The sequence below is a fragment of the Sturnus vulgaris genome, chromosome 7, assembly GCF_052056855.1.
Source record: "Sturnus vulgaris isolate bStuVul1 chromosome 7, bStuVul1.hap1, whole genome shotgun sequence".
NCBI classification, from domain to species: Eukaryota; Metazoa; Chordata; class Aves; order Passeriformes; family Sturnidae; genus Sturnus; species Sturnus vulgaris.
The window spans coordinates 21,094,751-21,122,436 of record NC_142249.1 but is presented as its reverse complement, the minus strand read 5'-3'; the positions used below and the strand labels follow the sequence as shown (position 1 = coordinate 21,122,436).

Sequence of the window (27,686 nt, the reverse complement as noted above, 5' to 3'; positions counted from 1 at the left end):
GTGAGGCAGCCTCTCTGGATTTGTGTTATGGTTCTGGTTCATTGTCAGGCACGGTGAATCAGGCAGCAGAAAAGGCTGATGGAGCTCTGAAGGAGCTGGGCTTATTGCCCTGTGTAAGTTTGTTCTGTTTTTAATCTATTGATATGATGAAAGGGAGTTCTGGTTCTGCAGGGGAGTGGTGGCACAACAGCAGTGCATTTCATCTGCAGACTGCAGGAAGGTTTGTAGCTTGGAGAGGTCTGAAACTGGCATAGCTATAGGAGATACATGATTAAAATGTAAGTAGCCCTGTGATGAAAATGAGTGTATCCAGCATCTCTAGATGGGGACTACACTGATTATGCATCTATTAGCTACTATATGTTATAAATATATTACTACAATAATAAGAATATAATTACTAGCTACTCACTATGTATGTAGTGTATGTAGTCACATACATGTAATTTTATAGAAGATATAGAGATATGGTCTCTCTGTATGCATTCTCCATGTAAGATGTCCAGCAGGTCCATTCCAGTTTGGTTTTAATTCGTAATGATTTAAGCATCTTGAATTAAACACAAGCATCAAGAATATCTAAATTTGTATATTACTTTCATAGAATCATAGAATCTTAGAATCGCTTGGGTTGGAAAAGATCCTTAAGGTCAACACCCGTTAGCCAGTTTTTATTTGTGCTTTAGATTGATAGAATCACAAAATACCCTGATTTGTGAGGGACTCAGAAAGATTTACTTGAAAGTAATTGATATTATTTTCATTAGAAGTATGGAACTGAATTCAGGTAGGCTTCTTGTTATTGTGTGAGGCAAAAAAAGGGAAGATGCTGTAGTTACCAACATCCAGGATTCTCCCATCAGCTGAAAAGCTGTTCTGAAAGCTGTATATAGGCACTTCATGTCAAAACTGCACTGACCATTACCAGTAATAAATTCCTAAAAATTGCAGTGTCTTATTGGAATTTTTTTACTTGTCACAGATTTTGCTGATACTGCAGGTCTCTACTGTGAGCTATTATATCAATACATAACAAAGTTGCCTTAGGTCAGCAGGACTGCTGACATTGCTGTACTGCTGCACTGCATCCTCAGTGGCGTTTAGCCAGTACTGTTGTGTTCTCTGAGGGCTTGGGCTCAGAGATGCTTTGCTCCAGCAACAAAGAGCTGGATTATGCCGGCGTGCAGTGGAAGATGGCAATTTCTGCTTGCAGAGGTGGTGTAGTGTAATTCAGACTTTGGGTGAACTGAATTAATAACAATGCATGTTTACACCTTCAGGTTTAAAAGCTGTAATAGTGATGGTCTTTAGTTAGTGCTTCTGTCAATTAAAAGAATAAAGGATTTATAAAAAAATTTCCTTTTTTTCTTTTAGGCTGCAGTTTTACTGTGTCACTGCATCTAGTATTTTCTTTGCTTGAGTGTCTCTCTGATTTTGTCTATGCAAACTATTCTTGGATAACCTGCTTAGAATGCTTATTTGCTTTCTTAGTGATAGTAGAGGAGTTTGTGTTCAAGATAGATGTCCTGTGGCAAAGGTCAGGATCTAATGAAGTTGGAAGGAGGAGGGAGGAGTAGTTGAAGAGGTTTCTTTTAGTGGTAAGGGGCAGATTTTCAAGGAAGATCCACTGTGCTAATATCGTGGTTGAAAGAAGTGAGATGAATTTATGTTGCATAAGGGGTGTGTAGTTGTTACAGGAGGAGCACACTGCAGAAGGCTGGGTTTTTTCCCAGTACTGATTTTGACTTATGGTTATTGGTGGCAGAAGCCAGACAGGTAGGTTGGCTTCCCATGAATGTTTTTTTCATAAGGCCTAACAAGCAGAGAAGAATGATTACTGATCTAATTTGTTGCAGTCTGATTTCTTCATCAAATAAATGAAATTAGCATATTGGGTTGCCTGGCATGTTACAGCAGTAAATTGTTCACCAGTCAGCATGGGCCATTCTTTTTTCCTCTGTTAAAGTCCACCTGCATGTGCCAGAGCAACTGTAAGTTTTGTAAGGAATGCATTCTGGCAAATTCTTATTGGAGATACCTCATTCATTTTTGAAAGGACTACATTTAAAATCAGCTATTGTTTAAATGTTTCAGAACCACCCTGGGTCTAGATGAATCATTCTGGCCATAACTGTAAAAATGCTACATTTTGAGGACGTTTTCTGCGGAAAGGACAAGACTGAGATTATGCTATTGGGCAAATGTCAGTTTAAGAGCAAGTAAGTAAAAATCCATATTATTGAATGAGCACATGGTGGTCTGTACAGTGAAACATTAGCTGGAAAATGAACACCTTATAGTGGTATTTAGCAAGGGTAGGTAACAGCACAGGAATATTTGATGAGAGCAAACTATGCAGAATAGTCTGGAGAACATTGAATAATTCCTTTATTAGCACTGAATATTTGTGATTGCAATATACATAAGCAAGTTACTGCTTTGAATGTAATGGGAGAAGAATTTAGCTTAGAAAAACAAACATGAACGTGGAAAAAAGGTTTTGCTTTCATTTTCAAGGGAATCATTCTGTATGTTAAAAATAAATGAACTATACCATAGGTTAATAAAGCTCTTTTTGCAGTGCTAGCATAAAACTATCCTATTCTTGTTAAAATGCACTTCCCTTGGGTTTAAGGTATTGTGAGTATCACATTTTCTAAGATAATTTTGAGAATTCCATAGCAGTAACTTTGGAAAAGAGACTTTGGGAAAGTGCAGTTATGTTGGTTTAGCTTAAAGGACAGACTGTGGGTATTCTGCTGTGAAGCACCTGAGACAGATTTTTGTATCAAAATAACAGTGAAAGGCAAAAGGTGCCGCTTCTTGCATTGTGATTTTTTTGGAGCATTTACTAGTATGCACTGACCATTTTTGGTGGCTGTTTTTCATGTTTCCTCTTACAGACCTAGATCTAAAATTATGTAATTTCCTAAGGTAGATTTCCTTCAAGGACTTGAGCTAATGTGTGTGAGGGTGATTAGAGTGTGTTAAGAAGGGAGAAGATCTGCTGAATCAAGGAGAAAATGAGAAGACGTTTATGGGATGGGCCCTGTCAAGATGCCATCTACAGCATTAAAATGTACTCTAGTCCATCGAGGGTAACATGGACAGATCCTGCACAGGATTGCACTGCCAGCTAGAAAGTTTCTAGGGTACTTTTCAGCTGTATTCCTTGCATTTGTTTTCTATTTTCAAGGAGTTTAGAGATCATCTAAGGAATAGCGAACAGCAGATAGGAATGATCAGCATTGTTGAGTTTGCTGATAGCTATTGTCCATAGGAATGGCAGAATTTTCTTAGACTGAATGTTACTTCGTTTTTAGTGAAGATGACATTTTTTTGGAAATGGAGCTGTATGTGCTTAGTCTCTGTGTGTTTCACCTGTCATTGTCACCTTCCTCAAAAGTAGGTGTGTAAAATACATCTTAAAAAAAAAAAGAATTGCAAATATGCTGGGAATAACTCACTCCTGTATTGGTGGGGGTTGTTTGCTCAGCAGCACATGCATGGGTCAAAGGTCTGAGGGAAATGCATGTTTATCCTGGAAGTGGTCAAAAGTGGCAACCAGCTGTTGCAGATAGCAAAGATACCATGGTCATGTGAGGCTGAATTTTTTGTGTCCTTTTCTTACTGCTCTTTTCCCAATACTCTGCTAAGGGAATTTTAAAGATTGGTTAGCCTTGCACTTTGTCATTGGTGCAGCTGAAGCTGCATAGTGGCTCAGTCTGCTGGCTCTTAGATGTTAGTGATGTCTAGCAGAGTGTGTGAAAAGCCATTTTAATTATCCGTGTTTGTGTAGTGTGAAAAAGCCCTCAAGTGAAAACCACGTTTTCTTGGCCAAAGATGCTAAAATAAATTTGGTATATTTTTTTTTATACAGCCAGCTCTTGTAGCTACTACTACAAATATGGCATAATTTTGCAAGCCTCTGTTATTTTTTTATCCACTCAATTTATTTTACTGCTAGAGAAATGTTTGATAATTATGTAGTGTGGTCCTAGAATTTTGCTGAAGATGTAAGTTTCTTCTCTTCCCAGCCAAGCTGTGTTCCTGCATATAATGGAAGAATAATTTTTTTGTTAGATCAGATCCAGTCCTAGAAATAGCTGCAATACTGTTTGCACAACTTGCAGCTTACAGGAACACAGGGTGTTAAAAATACCTGCAAAAAACTAATTAATTCTAGATACTGCTCAAGTGAGAGTGTGAGGAGTGGCAAAAGAGAAAATGTACGAGGGGATGCCTGTAAAATTAGGTATGTGTGCATGTGGAGGAGTAGCAGTATATAGAGTAAGAGAATGCAGTGGGTTTCTTGGCATAGTCTCAAATATAAGTTATTTTGCAAAAAATCTCGTTCTTAAGTTTTTAAAGCTGGTTGAAATTCTCAGTTTGTACATTCCTATTCATAGTAAGATGTAATGACTTCTTCTTCCACAGGTGTATATAAAGAGCAGTTTCTCGTGAATGTTAATTCTGTTGATCTGTTTGATCAGTGTTTGAGTATCTGCATGGAACATAAAAAAAGGCTCTTTGAGCATCCCAGCTGTACAGGCATTTGTATGACCTGTTTGTCCTAGGAAAATGCCTTATTGGAGTGATGTTCTTCGAAGTGATTTGAGTGCCTGTGTTTTCAGTTAATTTGAAGGCGTGGGGACATAGTGCGTCACTACCCAGTGACACATCTGCTTTTGTCATTAAATTCACGGCTTGAAGAAAAGTCTTACTCAAACTGTGGATCCGATTATAGGCATTTAGCCCAGGGCTATGATGACTTTAAGACTGAAGGAATAATTTGAACTGTGCTTTAGCATGCAAGTGCCTTCAGGCTGTTGAAGTGTGTGTTTGGTGGCTGTTCATGTACTCGTTCTCTGAAGCTCTTACTAGGGATTAAGTATCAGGAAGATCCGTGCTTTTTCTACAAGTGCAGAGTTCTTTAGCCTGCTCCCACAGGGTTCTCCTCTGTAGTCCACGGGCTTAGGTTGGCAGCTGAGCAGGGCACAGCTCAGCTCAGGGGTGCCAGTGTTGGTGTGGTGTGGGTGAGCTTCCTTCCCCCCAGGGTGCTGCTTGGTATGTTTTAACTAAATGTGATGAACTTCTTTCAGACCATGAATCAGCCAGAATTTATGTGGTTGTGTATCTAGTGCAGGAGGTTTCTACCTGTCTTGGCATTCCCCATACAATTCAGAGGGGGATGGTGGTAAGTCTGGAGAAGGAGGTGTATCTCAAAAATTGGATGTAGGAGTGAAGGAACTATGGCTTGGGTTTGCATGGGGAGGGGTTGCTCTTCAAATTCTGCAGGGCTGTATTAGTTGCTGTAGTGTGTTACACTGCTTATTGATTCTACAGTAAAATGTCCATCCCTCTTGCTGTACTTCTTTCATGCCTTTTAATAGTTTATTTATGGTGATAAATGAAACTGATGTACTTCATTCTGTGAAGGAAACAGAGGAATAACATTTCAACCCAAATGCATGTTTTGTGCTGAATTAGAACTACTATAATTTTTTTTTTTTTAAAATGGGTTTTGGCACACTGAATGAACAGTATGTGCCTGTTAAGGTTGTTACCTCTCAAACAAGTGGTGCCTTCAAACACTGACTGGGTGCACTGCTTTCAGATCTTTTTCCCCCCAAAAAAGAAAGTGAGCAACTGTTTCCATATTTTTATTGCTTTCATGTTTGTTTCCTTAAACATGTGCCTAATATATGATGTGATACTTCTTTGATTTTTTTCATGGACTTTATATAGAGATGTCATGTGTAGTGGGATACAAAGACGAGTCCTGCTACTGTGAAGAAGTTTAAATGAATTCTGGTGTTTTCTACGACATGAATGGCCAGCAGCCCAAGTGCAGGAGACAGTAATTCTTAATTTCTGTTATGCACTTGTTTACTTAAGCCTGTAGAGTGAGCCATGCCCACAAGGCACCGATCACAGCGCAGAGTTGGCACAGCGCAGCAGCTGCATCTGCCGGGCCGGTTGTGGCGCAGGGCGATGGCCGGGCAGGGCCCCGCTGTGCGGGCTGGTGGCAGCAGGGCAGGGCTGGGTGCTCAGACAGCGGCGATGGACACTTCGCTCTCTCTGTGCTTGCAGGTAGCTGGGGACTGCTGGGTCACCCCGGCTGCTTTGCTGCAGCTGTCCTTGCTTGCTTGTCCTGCTGCTGGCGGACCTGCAGCTTAGTGCATCTGCAGTGGAGAGCGGCTGGTTGTGCCCGGCTGGCTGTGGTGGGACTGCCGTAGTTCCGTCCTTCCAGTGCAGACAAGGTGACTTTGGGCAGGGGCTGAGCTAGAAGTGCCAGAACTTCGGCTCCTGAGTTTCTTGAAATGGTGCACTTGTCACTTGAGTTAAACTGCATGTTCTTCTAAGAGGATTTAATGCAGTGCCAGGCACTGCCATGTTAAAAAACCCGAGTGAAAATCCCTTTATTTCTTCTGGAAGTTTATCATAAGTTAATTATAAAACTATTTAATATGTAGTCAGGTCTGTTCCTGGCATGGGTGTTCTTCCTTTTAAATTTGAAAAATTTATAGATTGTAAGGGAGAAATTAAACCTGTAAGCAGTATACAGGTTGCACTTCCTATTTGACAATATGAAAACTATGAGGTATCTGCTGATTAATGGCAGACAGTTGTGTCTGAAATGGAAAACTGAATTTTGAAACACAAATTTGGAGTAGACTGTACCATTTATTCTAAGAAAAATGCTTTGTACCAATGGAAATGAGAGCTGCAAAACCTGTTTCAAATCCAGACAGGCTGGGCTCTGAACTGTGATGGGAAAGTGTTTATTTTTCCATGTGACTTTCAGAAAGTCAATAATAAGTGGCCTTTCCAGAACAACAGGTATCTTTGTAGTTCCAGTTTTGCTTTGTTGTAGCTTGTCCTAGTCCTTGAGCTGCTTTTGGCTTCTTTTTCCAGCCTCTGTCATAGTCTCTTTCCTAAAAAAGACTGAAGAAATAAAATTGCAATCCTTCAAGTGCCAAGCCTTCAGGCAACAGAGATTAACGATGTACTTGGCCACAGCTTTGCACTGTTAGTTCCAAAATGTAGCTATGGAGTAGCAGATCAGGAGAATATTCAGTCACTTAAAATAGCTGTTAATAACATACTGACCATGATGAGTGTCTCTGTAAAAACCATCACAAACAATCTCCCCGCTGATGCAGTTACTGGTTGTATTTTGCTAGGGAGGGTTTTTTTTTTTTTTGAGGAATCCATGGTTCAGCTCCAGTTCCCATTAGCAGCCCGAATGAGTGAAGGGACAATCTCTCTGTGCTAATTAGTCTGAGGTGCTCTTGTCCTGTTTTGCTTGTGGAATGCCAAATCCAAGCATGAAGCAGGGGTGGTGCCACCAATATTCACACACAGTGCCTGACCCACTGACCAACTTCAGTTACGGTGAAATATTGTGGTGGTTCAATGCATCCATCTTCTGTGTTTGTTAATTTTAAAAACAGTTGAGACCAAATCAGTGCAGAAGACTGAAAATACAGCTCAGGTAGAGGGCTGTAGATGCCCACATCGTGATCAGGGGTCTCTGCCTGGCGGTTTTGAACATTTGATAGATGACTTGTGGCTGGTGATTTTGTAGTAAAATTTAAACTGAGTTAGAGCTAGTTACTCTTAATTTTTTTTAATTATTTTCTGCCTGGGAGAGAGAAAGGATGTAGGAGTCTAACTGTCCAGTCAAGGGTGAGACATTTCATGGGATTTAGCTTTGTCAATTTCCAAATTTGCCCTTGTGGAGTCTTTCTGAAAACATAATGAAGTGCAAAGTCTGCAGTGTTACCTGAGAACAGCAATATTAAATTTGACACTTGTGCTCAATGGAGCCTGAAAAATTGGAAATTACTTAAACTAGTGACTATTTTATTTTGCCTATAGGTAGAAATAGTTAATGGTTTCTTCCCTAGGAAACACTTTCATTATTTCTGCTCCAGTCTATTAAGGCTCAGAGCAGGCACTACAAATGTGTTGCTTTTACTTTTAAAGAAAGGCTGGCAAAGATGTGGTGCCTTGTTTGGGTAGAAGGATACCATAGAAAAGGAAAGAATTTAAGGAATGAGGAAAACTTAGGGAGATAGCAGAGTATCTGAGTTTGGTGCAGACTGTGGTATTTTTTGTATTTGTTTAAATCAAAACATAATTTATTCAATGGAAGCTTCTTACTGTGATGAAAGGGATTTACTCTGAAAAACATTGGCGATCTTCTCCCTCCTTTTACTTGATTTCTTTTGAGTGTTTATTCCAAAACAGAACTGTAATGAATTGCTGATAATTTTTCTTCTGAAGTATGTTGCGAAAATCATACATTAGCTTTGGACAGTTCCAGGCTGTAAGTGAAGAAGAGAATTTCACTGTGGAATGAGGGAATGCTTCCAGGACCTTGGAGGATTTCTGCATTTATTTTGATATGGTTTTCTCATCTTAACTTTGACTTTCCTTTTGGATGTGACCAAGATAGTTTCATGAGCAATACTGGAGGGAGATCAGATAGCTGTGAGCAGTAAACCACTCCCAGTTCTCACTGTTGTTTTCATTAGCTGAGAAGGAGCCAGAGCTGCCTACTAAACGTTTCAAGAATTACCAATTAAAACAGGGAGGGTTTTAAAATCTGCATCCTGCTCCTTATTATTCTATATTATATGTTGAAATGGAAAGCTCTTGTATTTTACTTTGGGTTTTAACAACTCTCCTGGGCCATATCTGATTAAATGAAGTTACACCCTTTCTTCTTGGATTTGACTTAACTGTTCTTGCTGAATATTTGTTGTTGGAAGCATAAAGTAGTGAAGAAAATGCAAAGCTCAATATGCCATGGTGCCTCTAGGTGCAAATGTGGAAATCAGATGGAGGTCTTGTGGTTTGTGTTGCTGTGACATTGGGGGTGGGAATGTGAAGTGAGGTGTAGGCCATGTGGTCTCCTTCTTCTGCCTGATACCCAGAAATGTTTTGCATTAATGGTTAGTGGTTAGTGTACTAACCAACTACACTTCCTACCAACATATATTCTACAAATGAGCCCACAAAGAATGGAAGATTTGACTGCAGTCCCACTCACAGCACTTAGCACAGTAATAGTGAATAGGCATAAAAGTACCCCACTTCTGCATCCAATGGGGGATGAGAATTTGAGTGAAATTGCAGGGACAGATGGATAGGTTTGTCCTCCTTGCTCTTCCCAGAAGGGACATTGTTTGGTAAGCCTTGTGTCCTCAGCTGTGCTGAGTGTTGACCTGGGATACTAAGCTTGTGATTGTAGTGGCACTGTTAGTGCTGTATGTAGGTACTCTGCAGTTAATGCATTCTCACTCTCAGTCCAGAGGAATGCTGTAGGTTGCATTCAATAAGCCTTGCTGTTCCAGAATCCAGCTGGCTCTTCTAAATGCAGCCAGACCTACAGTTCATCGACTGTTTGTACTTCTAGAATCGGACTTGTAGTTACATTTTTGCAGAACTGATAAACTGAGGCCTGGTGCCTACCTGAATGTGGGCAGTGAGTTTTCACCTTCTGCTGCTTCTTGGAACTATGTGGGTTTATGAAGCATGTTTTCCATGTTTTCTACGCACACCTATCCAAAGGTCTGCTCCAGATGTAGATAAAGTCAGTAAGATGTCTTCATGCCTTTTCTGAGACTTGAGTAGCGTTTGGCTTAAGTGTTGAAATGGTGCTTGTCTTCCCTTAGCTGTTGTGTTCGGGTGTGATGTAACACTGCAGTGAGGTAGGGTGGGTTAGCTGTGCCACGGGGATCCATGGAGGGATGTGGTGCTCTGCCGGTCCCTGTCTTGAGAGCACAGGCCAGCTCTCCCTGTTGTGTGTGAGCTGCACCTGGCACACAGGTACAGCCAGGGCCACTGGTGTTTGTGTGGGGCAGGCACCACCCACCTGAGCCAAAACTGTGTCTCAGTAAGGTCAGTTAGTTAAAACAGCATTATGCACCAATCCTGGAGCTCTAATCTTAGGGCTTTTAGGGATTATCTTACATTTGGCTATGAATCTGGGGCTGTAAGGGAGTAAATCTGTTCTGTAAGTCAGCAGATGCTCATAACTGGCAGTGGGACTTCAGTTATTATCATGTATCTTCAAGAAGTAATTCAGAGAAATCAATAATTAATTCTAACCGATAGAGCAACTGGACTGATTCATATGGTTAAAAATGAGGATTTCAGATTGAAACTGGAAGACACATGTTTTAATTACAACTAGAGCTAAAAAACATTTTAGTTTTATGCCAGGGTATGAGAGAATTCAGATGTTTTTTTCCAGCATTGTCACTTGATAGATACTTATTTTAAATTAAACTCTATTAATAGTCTATTATGTTACCTTTCTGTAGATTAACACCTGTAGAGTCTGATTGGCCCAGGGAAAACCCAGTTAGGTTATAGTATGTATTGGAGCAAGATGTATGGGGAAAATCAGGATTCAAGTAGTTAGAACTATTTGTTTCTGTAATTTACATGAGGAATAGCAATTGTCTGCTTTTGTCTGACATTGGACTCATGGTAAACATTAGATACTAAGTCATCATAACTCAAATAATAAAAAGCTAAGTCTCTGACACGAACTGATGCTCAGAGATGTTTATGTTCAATATACTGTATGGCTGAGCTTCCATTTTTTGTAGAGTAACAAGGCAAACCTGCCATGGGATAATAAAATCAGTAAGATTGTCTGCATGTTGGAGTGTCTTGGGTTTTCATCTCCCACTCTGCATTCTTGACATTGGGGCATTATTTTGTTATCTGAATATGGATTTTAGAACATGATTTTGTGTATTCAAACTTAATTGAAAGTAGTTACAGTAGAACATGTCCACAGACTTTCAGAGAGAAGTCACAGTGAATAAAATTAATCATACTGTGAGCATGGGTGAAGAAAAATTAAAAATTTGGTTTTGTCACTCTTCATTTGCAGAGGAAAAGTTCCTAGTTTTAAGTGTCCATGTTTCATTTGCCAATATAAGGAGATAGTGATAGCTGGAAGAGCATCCCCTCATTCTGTCCTTACCTCTGACCTGCAGAAAGAGGTTTTGCTTGCCAATGAGAAAGCTAAAATGGAACATGCATAGCTGCAGAAAAAGCTAACCTGGTTTTGGCATAATGCGCTCAAACTTGATTAAAATTCTTTAATTAAATCACAGCTGAGTAAGTAGCACAGAGTAATGACTGGAATGTGTCCTGTCTCTGGAAGGACTCTGTTGAGCACGTAGCATAGCTCAGTATATGAGCTGATTCATTTGTACTACTGTAGTCATGCTGAAATTTGCACTGATCCATGGTTCCTGTCATACTTCCAGAGTTCTGTGCACACTTTTTATTTTTAAATTAAGTAATTTGGCTTTTATGATAGAATTTTGATTTTTCAAATGTACCTTTTAAATGGTAGGGAAGCTGAATAGCAGCTCTGATCAGAAGTGACAGTGTGTTTGCAAGGAATTTTTTGTTTTGCTTGATTTGTTCCACCAAAGATTAGATGCATATGACTTTCTTACTTAGATTCCTCATAGCATTAATAATCTTTATAACGTTTATAATCATCACCTTCAGTAACCTTGCAGAACCCAGGGGCATAGGTTTAGTCTTCTCTGCTCTGGTCTTCAGGACGGACAAGTAGTAAACAATACAAAGGAGTTGTGCTGCTTTTGATGGACCTTTGGTTGCTACTTGAAAATACACTTCAGGTTTTACCATAACATTATACTTGAACTGATCTAATCCTTTGTGAGCACTTACTCAGTGTGTGCTTCTCTTGGCCTTGTTGTAAGGACTTGCAGTGAAGTACCTAAGAGAATTCAAGTTTTTGTATCTGATGAACCTTGAAGATTACTGACAGGATTCCTGGTAACAGTTGCTTGAAATCTGGAAGGTTTTAAATAAGTCTATTTTGAATTTCTTTGTTTACAATGGAAAATAACGTAGGAAATATTTGAATGGGAGGGTGTTGGGGATTGGGAAGAATCTAAGGTTGCCTGTTTCCTTTGAGATCGCGTTGGATAGAAGTCTTACATTTTTTAAGGTTGAGAAATTTCAGTTTTCATCTGCTGACCTCAGAGGTATCTGAGATGCCATTGAATGTTTGTAGCATTTTATGGCAGAATCTTCCCACTCCATATTCTGTTGCCTAGGCTGTTTATTCCCTCAGTGCTTCAGTAGGTCCTCTCTTGTCACCAGGATCATGGTGTGCTGTAAAAGGTCATTCAGCTAGAGAGAAGGACATAGTCTCACCATCCATCCATCCATCCATCCATCCATCCATCCATCCATCCATCCATCCATCCATCCATCCATCCATCCATCACACCTGCTTTGCTGCACTTACCACACACTGTTGTCTCATTCTTAGTGTTTCAGCTGAGCCTGATGTTTCTTTCACAAACTACTGCACACTGGTTGCTACTAATTTCAGTGAGCTGCCTGAGAGGAAGCTGTGCTTCTGTGTGTGTGACACTACAAAGAAATAGACAATGTAAGATTTTTTTTTTCAGACACACCTTATTTTGCAAGTAAATATGCCTGCTGGTGGTTTTGTGATAATACTTGTGATGTACAGTCTATACAGAAGGAAATTTACTTTACTCAGTGCTTTAAATAAGAGCCTTTGCATTTGGTACCAGAACAGTGTCTAAGGAGAGCTTTTTAGAGTAGCAGTTTAATAGAAGTAAGTCCTTTGTGGGAATGGCCTGTTCTTGATGACAGATTTGTGGAGAAAACCATTTTCAGCTTCAAAATGAAGCTGCCAAAGGAGTGGAGAGGGGGAGTTCAGGTTTGCACAGAGCCTGGAACAGCTCAGTGAACACTTTCTTGGTCCAGGAGGGATCTTGCTTTGGTCAGAGATACTAAGGTGCCTTTAAATTCAGGCAAACAGTGGCATAGGCATCTTCTAAAACTAGAAGACAGCCTGAGAACAATTGTATTTACTGTTGGGGGGGATTCTGGTCATTTCAGTGACTTTTTCCACCCTTATCAATTATTTCTACTAAGGGAAAAAATACCCTCCACTTGATGCCCTGATAAAAAGATGATTTTCCTGAAACTGCCAGACATTTTTTATCAACCGCTCTCAGTGAATACTGCAACAATAATAACAGTAATAATAGTACCGGTCCTGGCTTGCAGGTCCAATAATTGTAGTCTGCATTACTGTTATATAGCTTCTCTCCTTCACCTCTCTTTTCTCTTTGTAAAAGAGCAATGCTGTGGTGTAGCTTTTCCTCTATCTTCAAATGTTGGCATGTCCAACCTCTAGCAACTTGGTAAAAATGCTTCCCAATTCTGTTGCTTTTCTCTTTTCTAATATTCCTTCTACATATTTCTGTAAATTATTTTGCTTTCCCTGCAGGTTGCTGGTTGGAGCTCCTCGGGAAAAGGCCTTTCCAGCCCAACAAGCCAACAGAACAGGAGGGCTGTACAGCTGTGACATTGCATCTCCAAATACAAATTGCATACGTGTCAGATTTGACGAGGAGAGTAAGTTCTTCAATGCTTTTGTTTTGAATTGAAACAGTTGTCTGATTCTTCTTGTTTGATGTCCTTTCCTGAGGCAGTGTATCAGACAGTTGCTTCTAGTGATTTATGCATAACTACTTTTTGCATCAGAGTAAGTTGTTGCATAATTGCCAAGTTACTATGAGATACTTAAATATTGGCAGATTCTTAGTGTTTTGTAAATTGATATAACATGAAGTAATAGGCTAGAAGTTTAATGAAATGGATGCTGTTAGTGATAAAATGTACAGACACTGCCACCTGCAGACTATCTGGTGTTCTGTATGAAGAGTCTCTCCTGACATGGGCTTCAAGAAAAAACAAACGAAAAACCAAAACCAGTCAACCAAAAAAACCCTCAAAACCCAAACCAAACAAAAAACCAACCGAACAAAAACACACCAAAAAACCCAAAAAACAACCACCAAAAAACAAAAAAACCAAACCACTCAAAACTAAACAACAATTAAAAAAAAAACACTAGAAAAAAAGAAAACATAGTGAACTGTTAATATATGAAGCTGTTTTATGATACTCTGCAGCTGACCCGAAGATGGAGAGTAAAGAAGACCAATGGATGGGTGTAACTGTCCAAAGTCAGGGGCCAGGAGGAAATGTGGTGGTAAGTGCTAAAGGACTAACTTACAAAAATATGGGGTCTACAGTACACGTTCTGAATGGTCTGTGTTTCTGTGCAGCTTGCTGGAAGGTAACTTGCCTAAGTTTACTCCTTGACTTCTTGTGGGTAAACGTCTCCTTAACAAAATAAGGCATTTGAGGTTGTAGGAGCTTTTAATTATTTTTCTATGAGTAAGCCTCTCTTTATAACCTCTGTAACAATCTAGGATGGACAGTTTATTTTCAAGCGGTACACTTTTTCTGGTGGTATACACATATTTTCTTTTAAATATTACTGGCTGCAGAAATGAGCAAGAATAGTGTATAAGGCTGTAAAAGTAGCAGGTTATCACCAGCCTGTTTTCCAAGATGATCAGCCTCACTTTGGCTTTTATCAGGGACTTGCATTGAGTAGCTCCTGTGAATTAATGTGGTCATTGCACTGCAGTAAGACTACTTGCTATTCTTTATTTTATACAATACATAGATACTCTTTATTTTATATTAAGCAGAGAGAAAAAGTTTTTGGGAGTTGAGAGAAAGAGTTTAAAAATTAAAATTCTCAGTTAAATAAACCTTTCTTAGTCCTGCAGGATACCAGATACATTAAAAAATAGGTGTGCAGTGAAGCTTCCTCATCTAATTGGAGGTTAATGTCACTGCTTCCAAACCTGGGGACAGGCAACTTCAGGATGTGAATCTGGTTATTTAGGCATTTAGAAGCGGTAATAACTAGCTTTGGTCTGCCTCGGAACCCAGAGTGGGGTGGAGCACATGGAAAGAGACCTGTTCCCTGAATAATCGGTCATCAACGAATGCTGCCCTGTCTTTTCTTTGTAGGCGGTAAGTGGGGAATGATGAAGTTGAGCAGGAGGTCACTGCAGCAGGACAGCACTGCAGTGCTCCAGTGTGGAGCAGCTGGATGTTTGTGATACATTTAGGCTTTGATAGGAACCACAGAAAGGTTTGCCAGCTGAGAAACCTGACTTGCTTGTGCTCTTTGCAAAACCTGCTACATGTTATTCTTCAGAAACACTGCTGCCAAAGGCATTTGGTTGTTCATATTTTTTTACAGTGGTTTGGTGGTTACACTGCTTAGCCAGTGGATAATTATCCTTTGTGTTAAATATTTGATTAGAATTCTTTTCCCAGGGGATAGTCTGAAAGGATAAGGAACAGGATGTGTTTAGTGCTTCAGCTCTGCCCCAGTGACAGTTACCCTGTAAGTGGGACATCCAACAGCAGAAGTAGGAGCAACTTCTGTCCCCTCCACTGGAAGAGCTTTCAGCCTCATCTTAGTGGAACTTTTCTGCAAGGGGCAAGTTCAGAATAGTCTTGGCTGGATGGTAGTTGAATCAGCTTCTTGTGTCTTGCACGGGTGTGTCAGTCGTTTAGCTCTGAGAGCTGTTGGGAAACAGCCACTTCTTTCTTCAAGAGGAGGGTGGTTTTCTCCTCACTTCTTGAAAGAGAGGGATGTGGTATCAGGAAGGGATTTAGGGATTTAATCCCGTGGCCTTCCTTGACCATGAAGCGGGCTGCTTTGACTTGTGTCTGTAGGTGCCCAACCCGTGCCCTGTGTTGCCTGTAGGAAACACTGGACTCTGCCCTTAGGAGTGTCTGCAGGATGACTTACAGCACTGGTAGCAGGAGTGACTGCTAGATGAGCCCTGCCTCTTGTGGTGACCTGCGTAAAACACACAGAAACATCACACTTTATTTCTTCTGTCTTGCAGACATGTGCACATCGCTATGAGAAAAGGCAGTATGTAAACACAGTGCAAGAAACCCGGGATATCATTGGAAGGTGCTATGTGCTGAGCCAGGACCTCACTATTAAGGATGATATGGATAATGGAGTATGGAGTTTTTGTGATGGTCGTTTAAGAGGCCATGAGAAGTTTGGTTCCTGTCAGCAAGGTGTTGCTGCTACTTTTACTAGAGACTATCATTATATTGTGTTTGGTGCCCCAGGCACTTACAACTGGAAAGGTATGACTTGGCTTCCTTCCTGCCTACCCTTCCCATTTCCTCTGAGATTGCTCTCAAAGGTTATATCTAAAGTTTTTGGGTTTTTTTTAAGGAGAGAGGAGGTAATAGGGATGTAATGATTTTACCCTATTTTTACAAAATGCTATGCTTCTGTATTAACATTTACTGAAGTTTCTTTAAATATCTTTGTGTGTATATATGAATAGCTAATGGAACTTATATATACAGCAAATTTTCCCCTTATTAGTCTTAATCTTACAGTAGGATTGAAGGCTTACTTGGACACTTCCATACAGGAACAAACTACTAAATTTGTATGAGTTACTTAACCAGCCTTTTTTTCTGCATTTGAGCAAATATTAGATAGCTGATGAACTCTTTGTTTATTCTGCAATATTCTCCCTTTTATTCTTTGTGAAGTTTGTGGAAAACAGTACTTTCCAAAATAAATATTGAAGGATTGCAGGAAGATAACAGCAATGCTACGTATATTCAAATCTAAATCCATGCGTGTCCGTGTAAAATTTCATGGATAATCTAAGAGCCAAGTACTCTGTGTCATCTAGGAGCTATTCCAAAACATAAGTGAAAAAAAAACCCTAGATATTCTTTGTTAGTTTATATTCGGAAGCATCTAAATGGCCAGTTCAGTCTCTTGAAGTGATTTTTTTCCCATCACACTTCATTACACCAACAGCTGTAAATATTTTCCTCTTGAGAACATCTGATCCTCCAAGCACTGCGTTTTTCCACCTCGTACACCTGTGCCTGGTGTATGAACCGTGCAAAATCAGTGTGTTAAGCTCTGGCACAAGGTGTACTTTAGTGAAAACTTAATCTTCCACGTATCTGTCAACAAAATCTGACTGACCTGAAACAGCATACTGAGTGCAGACACCATTTTACTTTAATTGCAGAGAAGTGCAAGGACAGTCCTAAGAGTACTCTTCTGTGTAATGGAAAAACATGTTTGTGCTTGCCAAAACCTTAATTATACCAGTTGATAAAAGGGAAGCACACCTTTTATTGAACAATATTTTTTTCTTCTTAAATACCATTTCTAAATATATTGCTGATGTTTGTCATAATGAAATGTAAATTTTTAAAAAATTCCTGTGTACTTACCTCCTTTTCAAGAGAAGCTTTATAAGGCTAAGAAATACAGGATGAGGGTGGTTTATGACCAAACTGGTTCAATGGGTTTTTTTGAGAATTTCCTTAGTATCCCGTATTTTCCAGATCATTGTATGGCTTCTCTGTAGAGCAGCATGAGCTTCTGGCACACAGAACAGAGACAAAACACTAACCCAGTGCACTATTCTGTGTTTGTCCCATTTTTAACAGCAGTCACTGTCATTCATCATAATTAATATAAGTTGGGAACATTTATTTGTTATTTTTCTCACCATTCATTTGCTTTTATTTTATCATTTCATTTTTTCAGGGGTGGTTCGTGCAGAGCAAAAGAATCAGACATTTTATGATCTGGGTATCTTTGATGATGGGCCTTACGAAGTTGGTGATGAGAGCCGCCAGGATAAGAATCTAGTTCCTGTTCCAGCTAACAGTTACTTAGGTAGGATTAAGTACATGTGGTAAATCTCTTCAGGTCTCTTAAACATTTGTGATCCCAGCCTGGTGTGATGATCTGAAATGGGAGCAGATGTTCCATTGTGGACCCTGAACACCTTAACTGTTCTGAATAATCCACAGCCTCCCTCCAAATTTATGGGCCAGTTTTAAGTGTAAGATGATACTGCTGAGGTACCTAGAAGAGCTGCTGTTGTAATGTGAGATTCGAGAGCTGTGCTGAAGGCCTACAGAATCTCAGGGAGGGATTATAATCACTGTGATGGGACAAGTCAGTACAATGAATGTGTCTGTAGTTCTTAGTCACAGAGTCTCTGCTATGTAGTACCACAAAGTTTACCAAAATTTCAGTTTCTGGATGTAACTATTAAGGCTGCAGATTTTCTCTCCTGGTAGGTAAGTGAAATTCTATTATTAATCAAGTTTTTAAAACTCCAATGGCTTTTAAAAGACCTTTAAAATACCATAATATAAGTACTGTTTATATACTTGTGTATGTGTTGCAGGAGGTGAATCTCTCACTCTTTGTGCAGTCAGGAAAGCAGGAATATGTCCTTAGTACAGTGTCCTTTCTGTACACCAGTGAGATACACTGAAAAGGCTATGCTGCATTTTTGGAAAGGCATTAAGTGTAAAGAATCCTTCTGTTCCAGTGCAGATTTCTGTGGTGTGTTGATCCACTGCTTTTGGCATATGCAACAAATAAGAGTTTTGGTAACCCGAGACTGGAATTTCTATGTGAGTGATGGAAAGCTGAATAGATGGGAAGGGCATTGCTTACGTAAAAAGTAAAAAAGCAACTCAAGAAGAGAGCAAACGTAGAGCTACATATATGTTACAGAAAGAGCACATAAACTTCTGTTAAATATCAGCAGTAATTACTGGGTGTAAAAGTAACTAGAAAAATCATCCTAAGAGCTTATGTTAGACAAGCTGATGGCATCTTCTGGTGGAATAAGAATTGCTAAGGTGAGGAGTGCTGTGGAGGCTGGTGCCTTTTGCTGTGAACAGTCATATCAGCTTTTTCCTGTACATAATAACCAATGCATTTATCTCTAAATGTAAATGCTGCCTTGATTTGTAATAATCAGAACCACTTTCAGGCAAGCCAGCTCATCCCAGGCATTACTGTTCTGTCTGTTTAGACTGTAAGCACATGTGGTTATAGGTGCTTTGCTTAACTGCTATTTTTTTCTCTTCAATCTTTCACTCATATTTATAGGTCTTCTATTTTTGACAGCTGTATCTGATACTCATCCAGATCAGTTTGTGTACAAAACATTGCCTCCCAGCATACAGGTGGACAAGTCAGTGGATATAATGATGAATAGCTACTTAGGTTTGTGACCACTTGAGGTGGCAGCATTTGGTCAGACATAATCTCCAGACCTTTGTCATGATCCTCTCCCCTCTATCCCCTCTCATATCAAATACATCATAAGTAAAGCATGAAAAAACCAGGGATTCAGATAAGGGGGAGAGAGAAAAGTAACAAGGCTTCAGAGAAGTGCTGACTTGTCATGCATTTCTCCTAACCTTCTCATCCTTCCCCCAGCTGGGACTCCCTCAGGTGTTTTTCTGGAACTGTGTCATTGTGAATTGCTGTAATTGAGAATTTCCATAGTAGTGGTGAAGTGTTTCAGAGGGAGACTCCCATCTGCTGGCTGGTATCTTTCTTCCTTGCAAAGTGGGCAGTTTTCTACTTTGGCCTTTATTGGCTATATTACTGGCCTTTACTGGTATATGTAGTATAGTCTTTTAACTTGGTTTTTCATATTTTAAAATGTATTGTAAGACTAAATTAATTTGGACATGTCATGTTTAGGGCTGCATTAACTTAAAATTGCCCATTTCACCATTACTGTGTAAACTGATTCTCAAATACTGCATACATCATTCATATGAAAATGCTGGTGCAGTATAATTTGCATGTTTGCAGTAGAATGATACTGACTTTACTTAGGAGGTTTCTGATAATTTTGCCAGAGGTGAAGTACTCAAGCTATATTCAAGTGGTAAAGCTGTAGTTGTGTCTAAGATGTACGCATCCTGTATTTGGTGTCCGTGAAAAGCAGGTCCAAGTGAGCAATGAATTACTATGTTTTGTGGGGAAATACTAAATGCAATGTGATGACTTGCAAATACGTGTCCACCAATGCAAACAGAAATTGAGAATTCCCAGCCAGAGCACTCTGTGTTTTAGACAAAACTTTTATTCCATATACCACTTTAATATAGCAGGGGAAATGTTTATTTTCTCATATTAAGATGCAAGCTGTTACTTAGGTAATTTGTATTTCTTTCTCTGTGTAAGGTTTCTCTTTGGACTCTGGTAAAGGAATTGTCTCCCAAGATGAGATGACTTTTGTGTCTGGTGCCCCAAGAGCGAACCACAGTGGAGCAGTTGTTTTACTGAAAAAAGAAAAAAATCAGAGAGCACTTTCCCTGGAGCACATGTTTGAAGGAGAAGGCCTGGCCTCCTCTTTTGGCTATGATGTTGCTGTTGTGGACCTCAACAGTGATGGGTATGGCTATGGTTAACTCCTGCTGCTTGTATGATAAAGGATAGCCATCTTGTTTATTTCTGCTTTGGTTTTTCACGTTAGAAATATAAGGAATGACAAATCCCACCTTCCATGTTTTCCTGGAGGAAATGCTGAGTGTCCTGAGAATCAATCAGGACAGAGTCTACCTTTCTAATAAAGAGTTTTATTTAAGCAATTATTAGAAACAGGAAACCAGTCTCATACCCAAGAAGGCCATAGAAGGTCCTTGTATGCCTTCAAGGGAATAAACCAGCTTGCAGCGTCAATGAGGCTGTTGATGCCCAACCAGTTTAATGCACATTTTAGGCTTTGTTCACCAGCTCTTTGGGCAGCTGATCTTGAGCTCACAGTCTGAGCAGTTATTTTTCAGAGTTCTTTTAGAAAAACGCTACCTTTTTTTTTTTTTTTTTTTTTCCTTTTAATTCTAAGCTGGCAGGACATAGTTGTTGGGGCCCCGCAGTACTTTGACAGGAGCGGGGATATCGGGGGTGCCGTGTACATCTACATGAACCGCCAGGGAAAATGGGCGGGGGTGAAGCCTCTTCGCTTAAATGGAACCACTGACTCCATGTTTGGACTTGCGGTTGAAAATGTTGGGGACATTAATCAGGACGGATATCCAGGTAAATGAAAACAATGACAATAAAAATGTGAGATTGTTTGGCCAATGCCAGACTTGCAGTATCTTACCCTTTGCATGCTGCAGAAAGAACAAGAATGATTTTGGATGTTGCAACTTATTTTCACCAGATATTGCAGTAGGGGCTCCATATGATGGTTTTGGCAAAGTATACATTTATCATGGATCCAAGAATGGAATAAATACAAAACCAGCACAGGTAATGAAATGACCTTTACTATATGATTCTTCTTTAACAAAATTAAAGGAATGACAGTGCCATCCATCTTCCTTTCCATTGCTGTTAATGGGGTGGTGGGTATGCAGGAAAGTCACAGGGCCTTTCAAAGATTGCACTGCTGACAGGAAAGATTAGGAATTCTTGATTTTAATATATATTTTTATTTCTGGGGCCATCTATTGGCACCAGTAATATGTGCAGAAGGAAAAAGATGTGTATATAAATAAATTCTGGGTTTAAAAAAAATAAATCTGGTGATGTGAAAACAATTAGTTTCTTTGTTTTCTCTTTCATTATTACTGTTTCACTTCCTTTTAAAATAAATTTTTATGAGGGTCACTGTGTCCAGTTTACAGGGTGGGAGTGAAACTTCATTATACTCCCTAGAATACTGCTTGAATACTTTATAAATACTTGAAACAGAAAAAGCATTCTATAAAGTATTATAGTCCATAAATACTGTAAATAAAGATGAACTAAGCTCTCTGCAGATGAGTAATTTCTGGTACTCACTGCTATTGCCAGTTGATTTCTTGGAAAAAGAGCAAATCATCTTGGCACTTCCTTTTGCGGAACTGAACAAGAGGTCCTATTTCACAGGTCCTACTTCATTGTATCTCTTCCCTCTTTTTTCTCTGGCCATAAGACAGTTATGTTCACTTGTTACTTATTTAACCTTTATCACTTTTAAATGTCTGAATTCCCTCAATCTGCTTGCTTTTTAGATTCTTGATGGAGAAAAAACACACACCAATTACTTTGGTTACTCTATTGCTGGAAATATGGACCTGGATAAAAATTCCTACCCTGATGTTGCCGTTGGTTCCCTATCAGATTCTGTAAATGTGTACAGGTATTATACACAGAAACTTAATTAATTACACCAGGGCTTTGGTTTTAGTTTCTTAAAAACAATTTACTTAGAAGTAACAAAAAGCTGGCTTTGAGTGTACTTTTCCTACCAGAAATTGGAAATTTGAGGGAAGGTGGCAGGGAAGGGCAGGGACTCCATAAATTGGTTTGTTTCTTTATCCCCATTCTTCCCTTGAGAACCTGCCTTGCAATCACTACAGGGTAAGAGGGTGAACATGGACAGTTCCTGTAGAATGCTGATGTGGACAGTGTACCTGCATCTTAGTTTTGTCCTATTGTAACTTGGATGTCTGTGTCCTTGAATGGAATTTAAGGGTGATAAGTAATTCCTTAAAGAGAAGTTAACTAATACATTTGCTTCCCTTATCTTACTTAATTGTGCTTTACTGAAAAGAGAAGAAAACAGAACCAATCCCCACTTTTGAAGCTGAGGATCCAAACCAGTGAGGTGCACACAGCCTTTGCTGAGCTTGTACTGGGGGTCCATGAAACAGTGAGGAAGCCCTGCAGCTAGGATCCTTTGGGATTTCTATAGTACGTGCCTAAATTAGGGATGAAGTTAGTCCTTTGCAGACCTCTGCTTTTTTTCCCAATTTAATGTACTGTTAAGCTGAATCATTAGTAATGGGCAGTAAGAGGACTGACTGTCTGTCTCAGCATCAGAACTGTGAATGCTGCATCAAGCTCAGGTCTTTGGTGGTTGTTGTCAGGTCCCAAAGGATGAGAAGCAGAAACTCCAAAACTGGTTATCTGAATTCTGGGACAAACAACTTTAATTTTCAGGCAGAACTTCCCTTCCTACAATTTATGCTCCCATCTCTAAAGGTGTATGGTATCTGTGCATGTAATTGTAATGTTCTTAAATACACTGGAGCAGTGCCCAAGAAAAGCAACTCACGTGGCCTGTGGAAGAGAACAGAGTAGGTGGTAGAGGAGTGCTGGTCAGATTATTTAGCGTTTTGCTTACTCAAAAAGGAGCCTTAGTCTTTTGCTGATAAAGGCAGGACAAAAACCTTTACCAAGGTGAGAACAAAAACCTCTTAAGGTGATACGCAGTGGATTAAGTGGCCCACTGAAATGGAGCAGGTGGCTTACCAGCTATTTTAAACAACCTTTGGATGCTTTAATAACAGGATCAGCTCATTCATTTGTTCATGTGAAATATCTTTTCCCTTCCAGAAATGGAAAAGACAAGTTGTCAGGGAGAAGTATGGTTACAGCCTACATGCAGAGGAAGCAGGAAATGAAAACATCATTTCCCATGGCCACCAGGCTCCATATTAAAGCTCTTGTGAACATGAATCTGAATGAACTTTAGTACCTGTAGCTGTTCACAGGAGCTGAATTACTATTGGTGGTAGAATCTAACACTGGATTTTCTGGTTTTCGTAAGTGTATAGAATGACAACAACATCATCATGTTAGTGTAGCCTGCTTCCCCCTCATGATCTGTAGGTGTTCTCAGTGACCTTTGCTTTGCTTAGCTTTTAACAGTTTTCAGGTTTTTTTTCTTGCCAGTATAAAAGTCAAACTCTGTGTTTCTTGGGGTGTCTTTGTTGCAAATCAATGCAACGAATGTGTGGAGGGAATCTGATATTCACATTAATTATTTTGTTAATCTTAACAGAAATGGCTTCTTTTTTTACATCTTCTTTTTATTCCCCATTTTTTCCCCAAATGAAGATCTCGGCCTGTGATAAGCATTAGAAGAAACATTACAGTATACCCTGATAGAATTGATCTAAAGAAAAAAAACTCTGAGGACCATGGTGAAATAAGGTGAGCAAAAAAGAAATTACTCTTATCAGAAGCCTTGGTGTGTTGAGCTTTCTGCTGTCAAAAGTCATTCAGTGATGATGTTTAAATGAAGGGATATGAGAGCCATGCAGGTTAAGCAAATGTATCTGCATATGTTTATTTTGACTTCCTGAATTTCATCAGGCTACTGTGCTAAAGATAAGATGTGGACTATGTCCTTTTCCTAACGTTCATTTTTGAAAATGAGTGTCACTTTGTCTCTTTAGACTTTTAACACAAGTCTCTTGGCTTGAAAAGCTTTGTCTTGAGTAGACACATAAGAGCAAATGCTTAATTGCTTATTAACCATTTTTTCTTGCTTTGTAATTGTGTCTAGCGAGCAGCAAATATCACAGTCATAAGACTGATCAGTTAAAACTTTTCATTCTCTTGGACCATGCCCTGTTAAATGTTAATACTAATTTCTTGGCACTTTTTACAGGATGGATGTGAAAGCATGTTTTAAATATACTGCAAACCCCAGAGATTTAAATCCAAGAATAAGTAAGTTCTGAAGATAAATATTTTTGATCTCTTTGTCACATGGTTTGCTTGGGGTATTTTTTTTTTTTTTTTTTTAGAGTTTATAATGGAAAAATATTGCTCAAATTATAGTGACTCATCTCAGACAGTGACTGACAAATTTAAAATGTGACTCAATGCTAAGCTCAGCTGTTGCTGTCTGTATTTAGAGTCATATCATGCTAGTGTGTTAAGCTGTTCTGTGGATGACAGACTAAAGCTTTCTAAATATTAAAACTGCCAGTGAGCAAATGGTTGCCATACAGATCCCAAACCATTTTGCCTCTCTAGGTTACTGCTGCTTTAGAGAATAATTTTTAATTATGCATTTTGATACATTCTTAGAGAGCATTATTTCTTATTGGAGGCTTACCCTATGAACCTATCCTGTATTCGTGAAAATGGTTTTGTGGAAATTATTTACTGAAATAAAAAATCTGCATTAATAGGAGAAGACTGGAAGACTGTGCCACAAAAACATAAAGCACTTGTTACAATGCTGCTGTTACTACCTCTTGGAGAACTCCAGGATTTTGAGAGGAAATGAGAGGAACTTTAAGCCAAATGACCCTTTTTCACCTGTGTTGCCTTGAGTTTCTCAGTTACTTTTAAAATCCAAAGGCTGTGCCTGAATGAGGTGCTGGTCCTTCAGCAGGTGAAGTGCTTGCAGCTCTCTGCCTTGGCACACTGAGGGCCGTTTCCACTTGTGCAGCACTGGATTAGCACATTGAAGCAATCATTGAAAGAGACACCAAGTTCAGATCTAGTAAAACACATCTTAGCACACAACTGGACAGCTCTAGTCGCACTTCTGCTTCCAGTGTTAAAATTATCAGTGTACCTTGACCTCAGAATCCTGCTGGCTCTCAGGTGCCATTTGGGACCCGAGAGGGATCCCCTACAGCGCAGTCCGGGTATTTACACTGGGTAGCTCAGCCCTCTGCTGGCTCCGCACAGCAATTACAGCTCCCCCAGCCAGCCCCGCATGCCCATAAGGGAACGGTTTACTAGGGAATAACAGGATTTGGTTTCAAAATTTTCCTCAGATTCACACATGGGGTACCTGGCCCTCAACTGTGGCAGGACAAAACCGACATGACTAAAACCTGCAGCACTGGCTGGAACAGTCTTCTAGAATAATGCTTAAGATCATGCCTGGTGAAATTAACATTCTTTTAATATGGAAATGATTATTTTTTTTCTATAGTGACCTACCTTTTTTTTTTCACATAGAAATCAATTACACGTTCGAAGTGGAGAATGAGAGGCGGCAGCTGGGCCTGCCCTCCAGGGTGCGCTTCAGTGACCACTCGTCTGATCAGTTCACTGCAAGTACAACCCTCAGGGGACAGAACTCATGGGAGTGTGTGACTACAAAGCTTATACTGCAGGTAAGGAAGACTGCTTGTTTTATTTAGATCCACTTAAAAAAAAAGAATGCTCCTTTGTTTGCAGCCTCATGGAAGGAGCCTTTGTATATAACTGTATATAATTTCAAAGTCATATGCAATATAAAACTTCAAAAATGGAAACCCACCATAGTTTACTATTCCCTACAGACATGCCACTTCCTCCTGTTGCCTTTCTTGCAAAGTATGGATAAGAACTGTAGCCACTGCAGCACATTCTGGGGGTCAATAGAGCTGAACAAATTTAGAACAATAGAGAGGGACTAAGTATCAAAAACAGAAGGCTGCTTCCAACAGAAATAATTGTTACAGAATTTTACAGTGTGACTGTTCAGGAAAAGAATTTTAACCCATGGGTTTTGGAGTGGATGAATGGGCAGGACAAGAAAGCTTGGTATGTAGTCTCTTGACTTGGCTGCTGTAGTGGTGCATAGCGGTGGTATTGTTCCAGAGGCTAAACAGATTCCCTCTCCATGGCTCAGAGGAATGAGTCAGCCTGCAAGGTTGCTTTTGACCCCAGCAGATTAAAGAACTTTAATTTATGAATAGAATAGAATCATAGAGTGGTTTGGGTTGAAAGGGACCTCAAGGATCATCTAATTCCAAATCCCGTGCCATTAGCACCTTTACTAGACCATGTTACTCAAACCTGTTCCAGTGTGTTATTTTACTGTAGCTGTGTGAATTTCACAGAATTGCCATCTGTGCTTCCTAGGAATTCTTAATGGCGAGAGAAATCGTCAGATTGGGAAACCAGAGGAAAAAAAAAGACAGTAGGGCTGGGCTCTTTGTGTTCCTGCATGTTCAGAAAGTGTTGAATTTATATACAGTTTCAAAAGCTCATCTTTGTGTTGTTTCTTTCTTCTCTGCACTGTACACTAACTATGCAATTTAAAATGTTTTAACAGGAAAAAATTAAAGATAAGCTACGTCCCATTCCAATATCAGTCAATGTTAAAATTGCTGGCCTGGAGTCATCATCCAGGAGAAAAGAGAGCGCACTTCCAGATCTTATACCAATTCTAAATTCAAATGAATCTGAAACAGAGACCACAAAAGTAAGCCTTTGATATCACATATTTACATAAATCTGCACTTCTTTAAAATTATGTTATTTGTAGACTGTAGAAAGCTAAATTATGTCCAAAGGAATTAACTGGGGTGGCACTGAACATGTAACTATTGGATTATTATTTTATGTTTTGTTCTGAACTTGTTATATGTTATGAACTATGTACTGTGTTTTTTTGCAACAGAAGTGAAGATGGGATAGCGCCTCAGTTTCTTCCCACTCCCCAATAAGTTTAGGAAGAAATGTACTTTCAATTAAAAATGGAAATTCATTGTCTCCTGCTGGGAACACTTGTCCAACATAACACGATAATGTACACTGTTAATTCTTCCACTGTTAGGATGCTGTAACAGCATTTGAGCAATGACTGCAGCAGTAACATAGAAGGGAGGGAATATCTCAGTTAAAATTCTTATGTCCTTGATGCTTATTGAAGAATCAGACTTAGATATATTTCCTCATTAGAAGTGTACCTCTCACTTAGAATTATTCAACTCTGCTTTTTAGTCACATTTAAAGTTCTAAATTACCAGCATCAAGGGCTGTATCTCACAAAGTAAAACTCAACAGGCAAGAATTAAGTCAGGATAAAATCTGAACTCTGTCCAGGAAAGTGCCTTGTGAGTTCCATGTAGATGCTTTATTCACTGTGCTTCAGAAATCTCATTTTAAGCTAGCATTGTGTGTCAGGCAGTAAAATTGCTTTGGTTTTATTTAGGTGGAGTTCTTAAAAGAAGGATGTGGAGACGACAATGAATGTCACAGCAATCTTAAGCTTCAGTACCGGTTTTGTACAAGAGAGGGAAATGAAGACAGGTTTACTTATTTACCACTGTAAGTCTCGATTAATGCACTTCTAAAGTTCAAATTATTAACAAGTGCTTAAAAGAACTTTTAGGAGAGGATTTTGGGAAAGAGAACA

At 39.4% G+C, this 27,686-nt stretch overlaps 1 protein-coding gene across 7 annotated transcripts in view; it reads left to right on the top strand.

The window, feature by feature from the left end:
* ITGA6 (integrin subunit alpha 6) overlaps positions 1-27,686 on the top strand; it is a 45,433-nt gene that overhangs the window by 7,337 nt on the left and 10,410 nt on the right. For 3 of the 7 annotated variants that reach the window (XM_088168039.1, XM_014880167.2, XM_014880168.2), the window contains exons 2-14: positions 13,343-13,470; positions 14,031-14,110; positions 15,840-16,095; positions 17,540-17,671; positions 20,000-20,210; positions 20,661-20,854; positions 20,982-21,070; positions 21,817-21,944; positions 23,648-23,743; positions 24,204-24,265; positions 25,517-25,674; positions 26,601-26,750; positions 27,483-27,598. In XM_088168039.1, the coding sequence (XP_088024165.1) occupies positions 14,042-14,110; positions 15,840-16,095; positions 17,540-17,671; positions 20,000-20,210; positions 20,661-20,854; positions 20,982-21,070; positions 21,817-21,944; positions 23,648-23,743; positions 24,204-24,265; positions 25,517-25,674; positions 26,601-26,750; positions 27,483-27,598 (1,661 nt within the window). In that variant the 5' untranslated portion in view covers positions 13,343-13,470; positions 14,031-14,041. Of the gene's footprint in view, positions 1-2,200; positions 2,220-13,342; positions 13,471-14,030; positions 14,111-15,839; positions 16,096-17,439; positions 17,672-18,907; positions 19,025-19,999; positions 20,211-20,660; positions 20,855-20,981; positions 21,071-21,816; positions 21,945-23,647; positions 23,744-24,203; positions 24,266-25,516; positions 25,675-26,600; positions 26,751-27,482; positions 27,599-27,686 lie in introns of those variants that run through there. The other 4 variants (XM_088168041.1, XM_088168037.1, XM_088168038.1 and 1 more) reach the window with 4 other exon arrangements.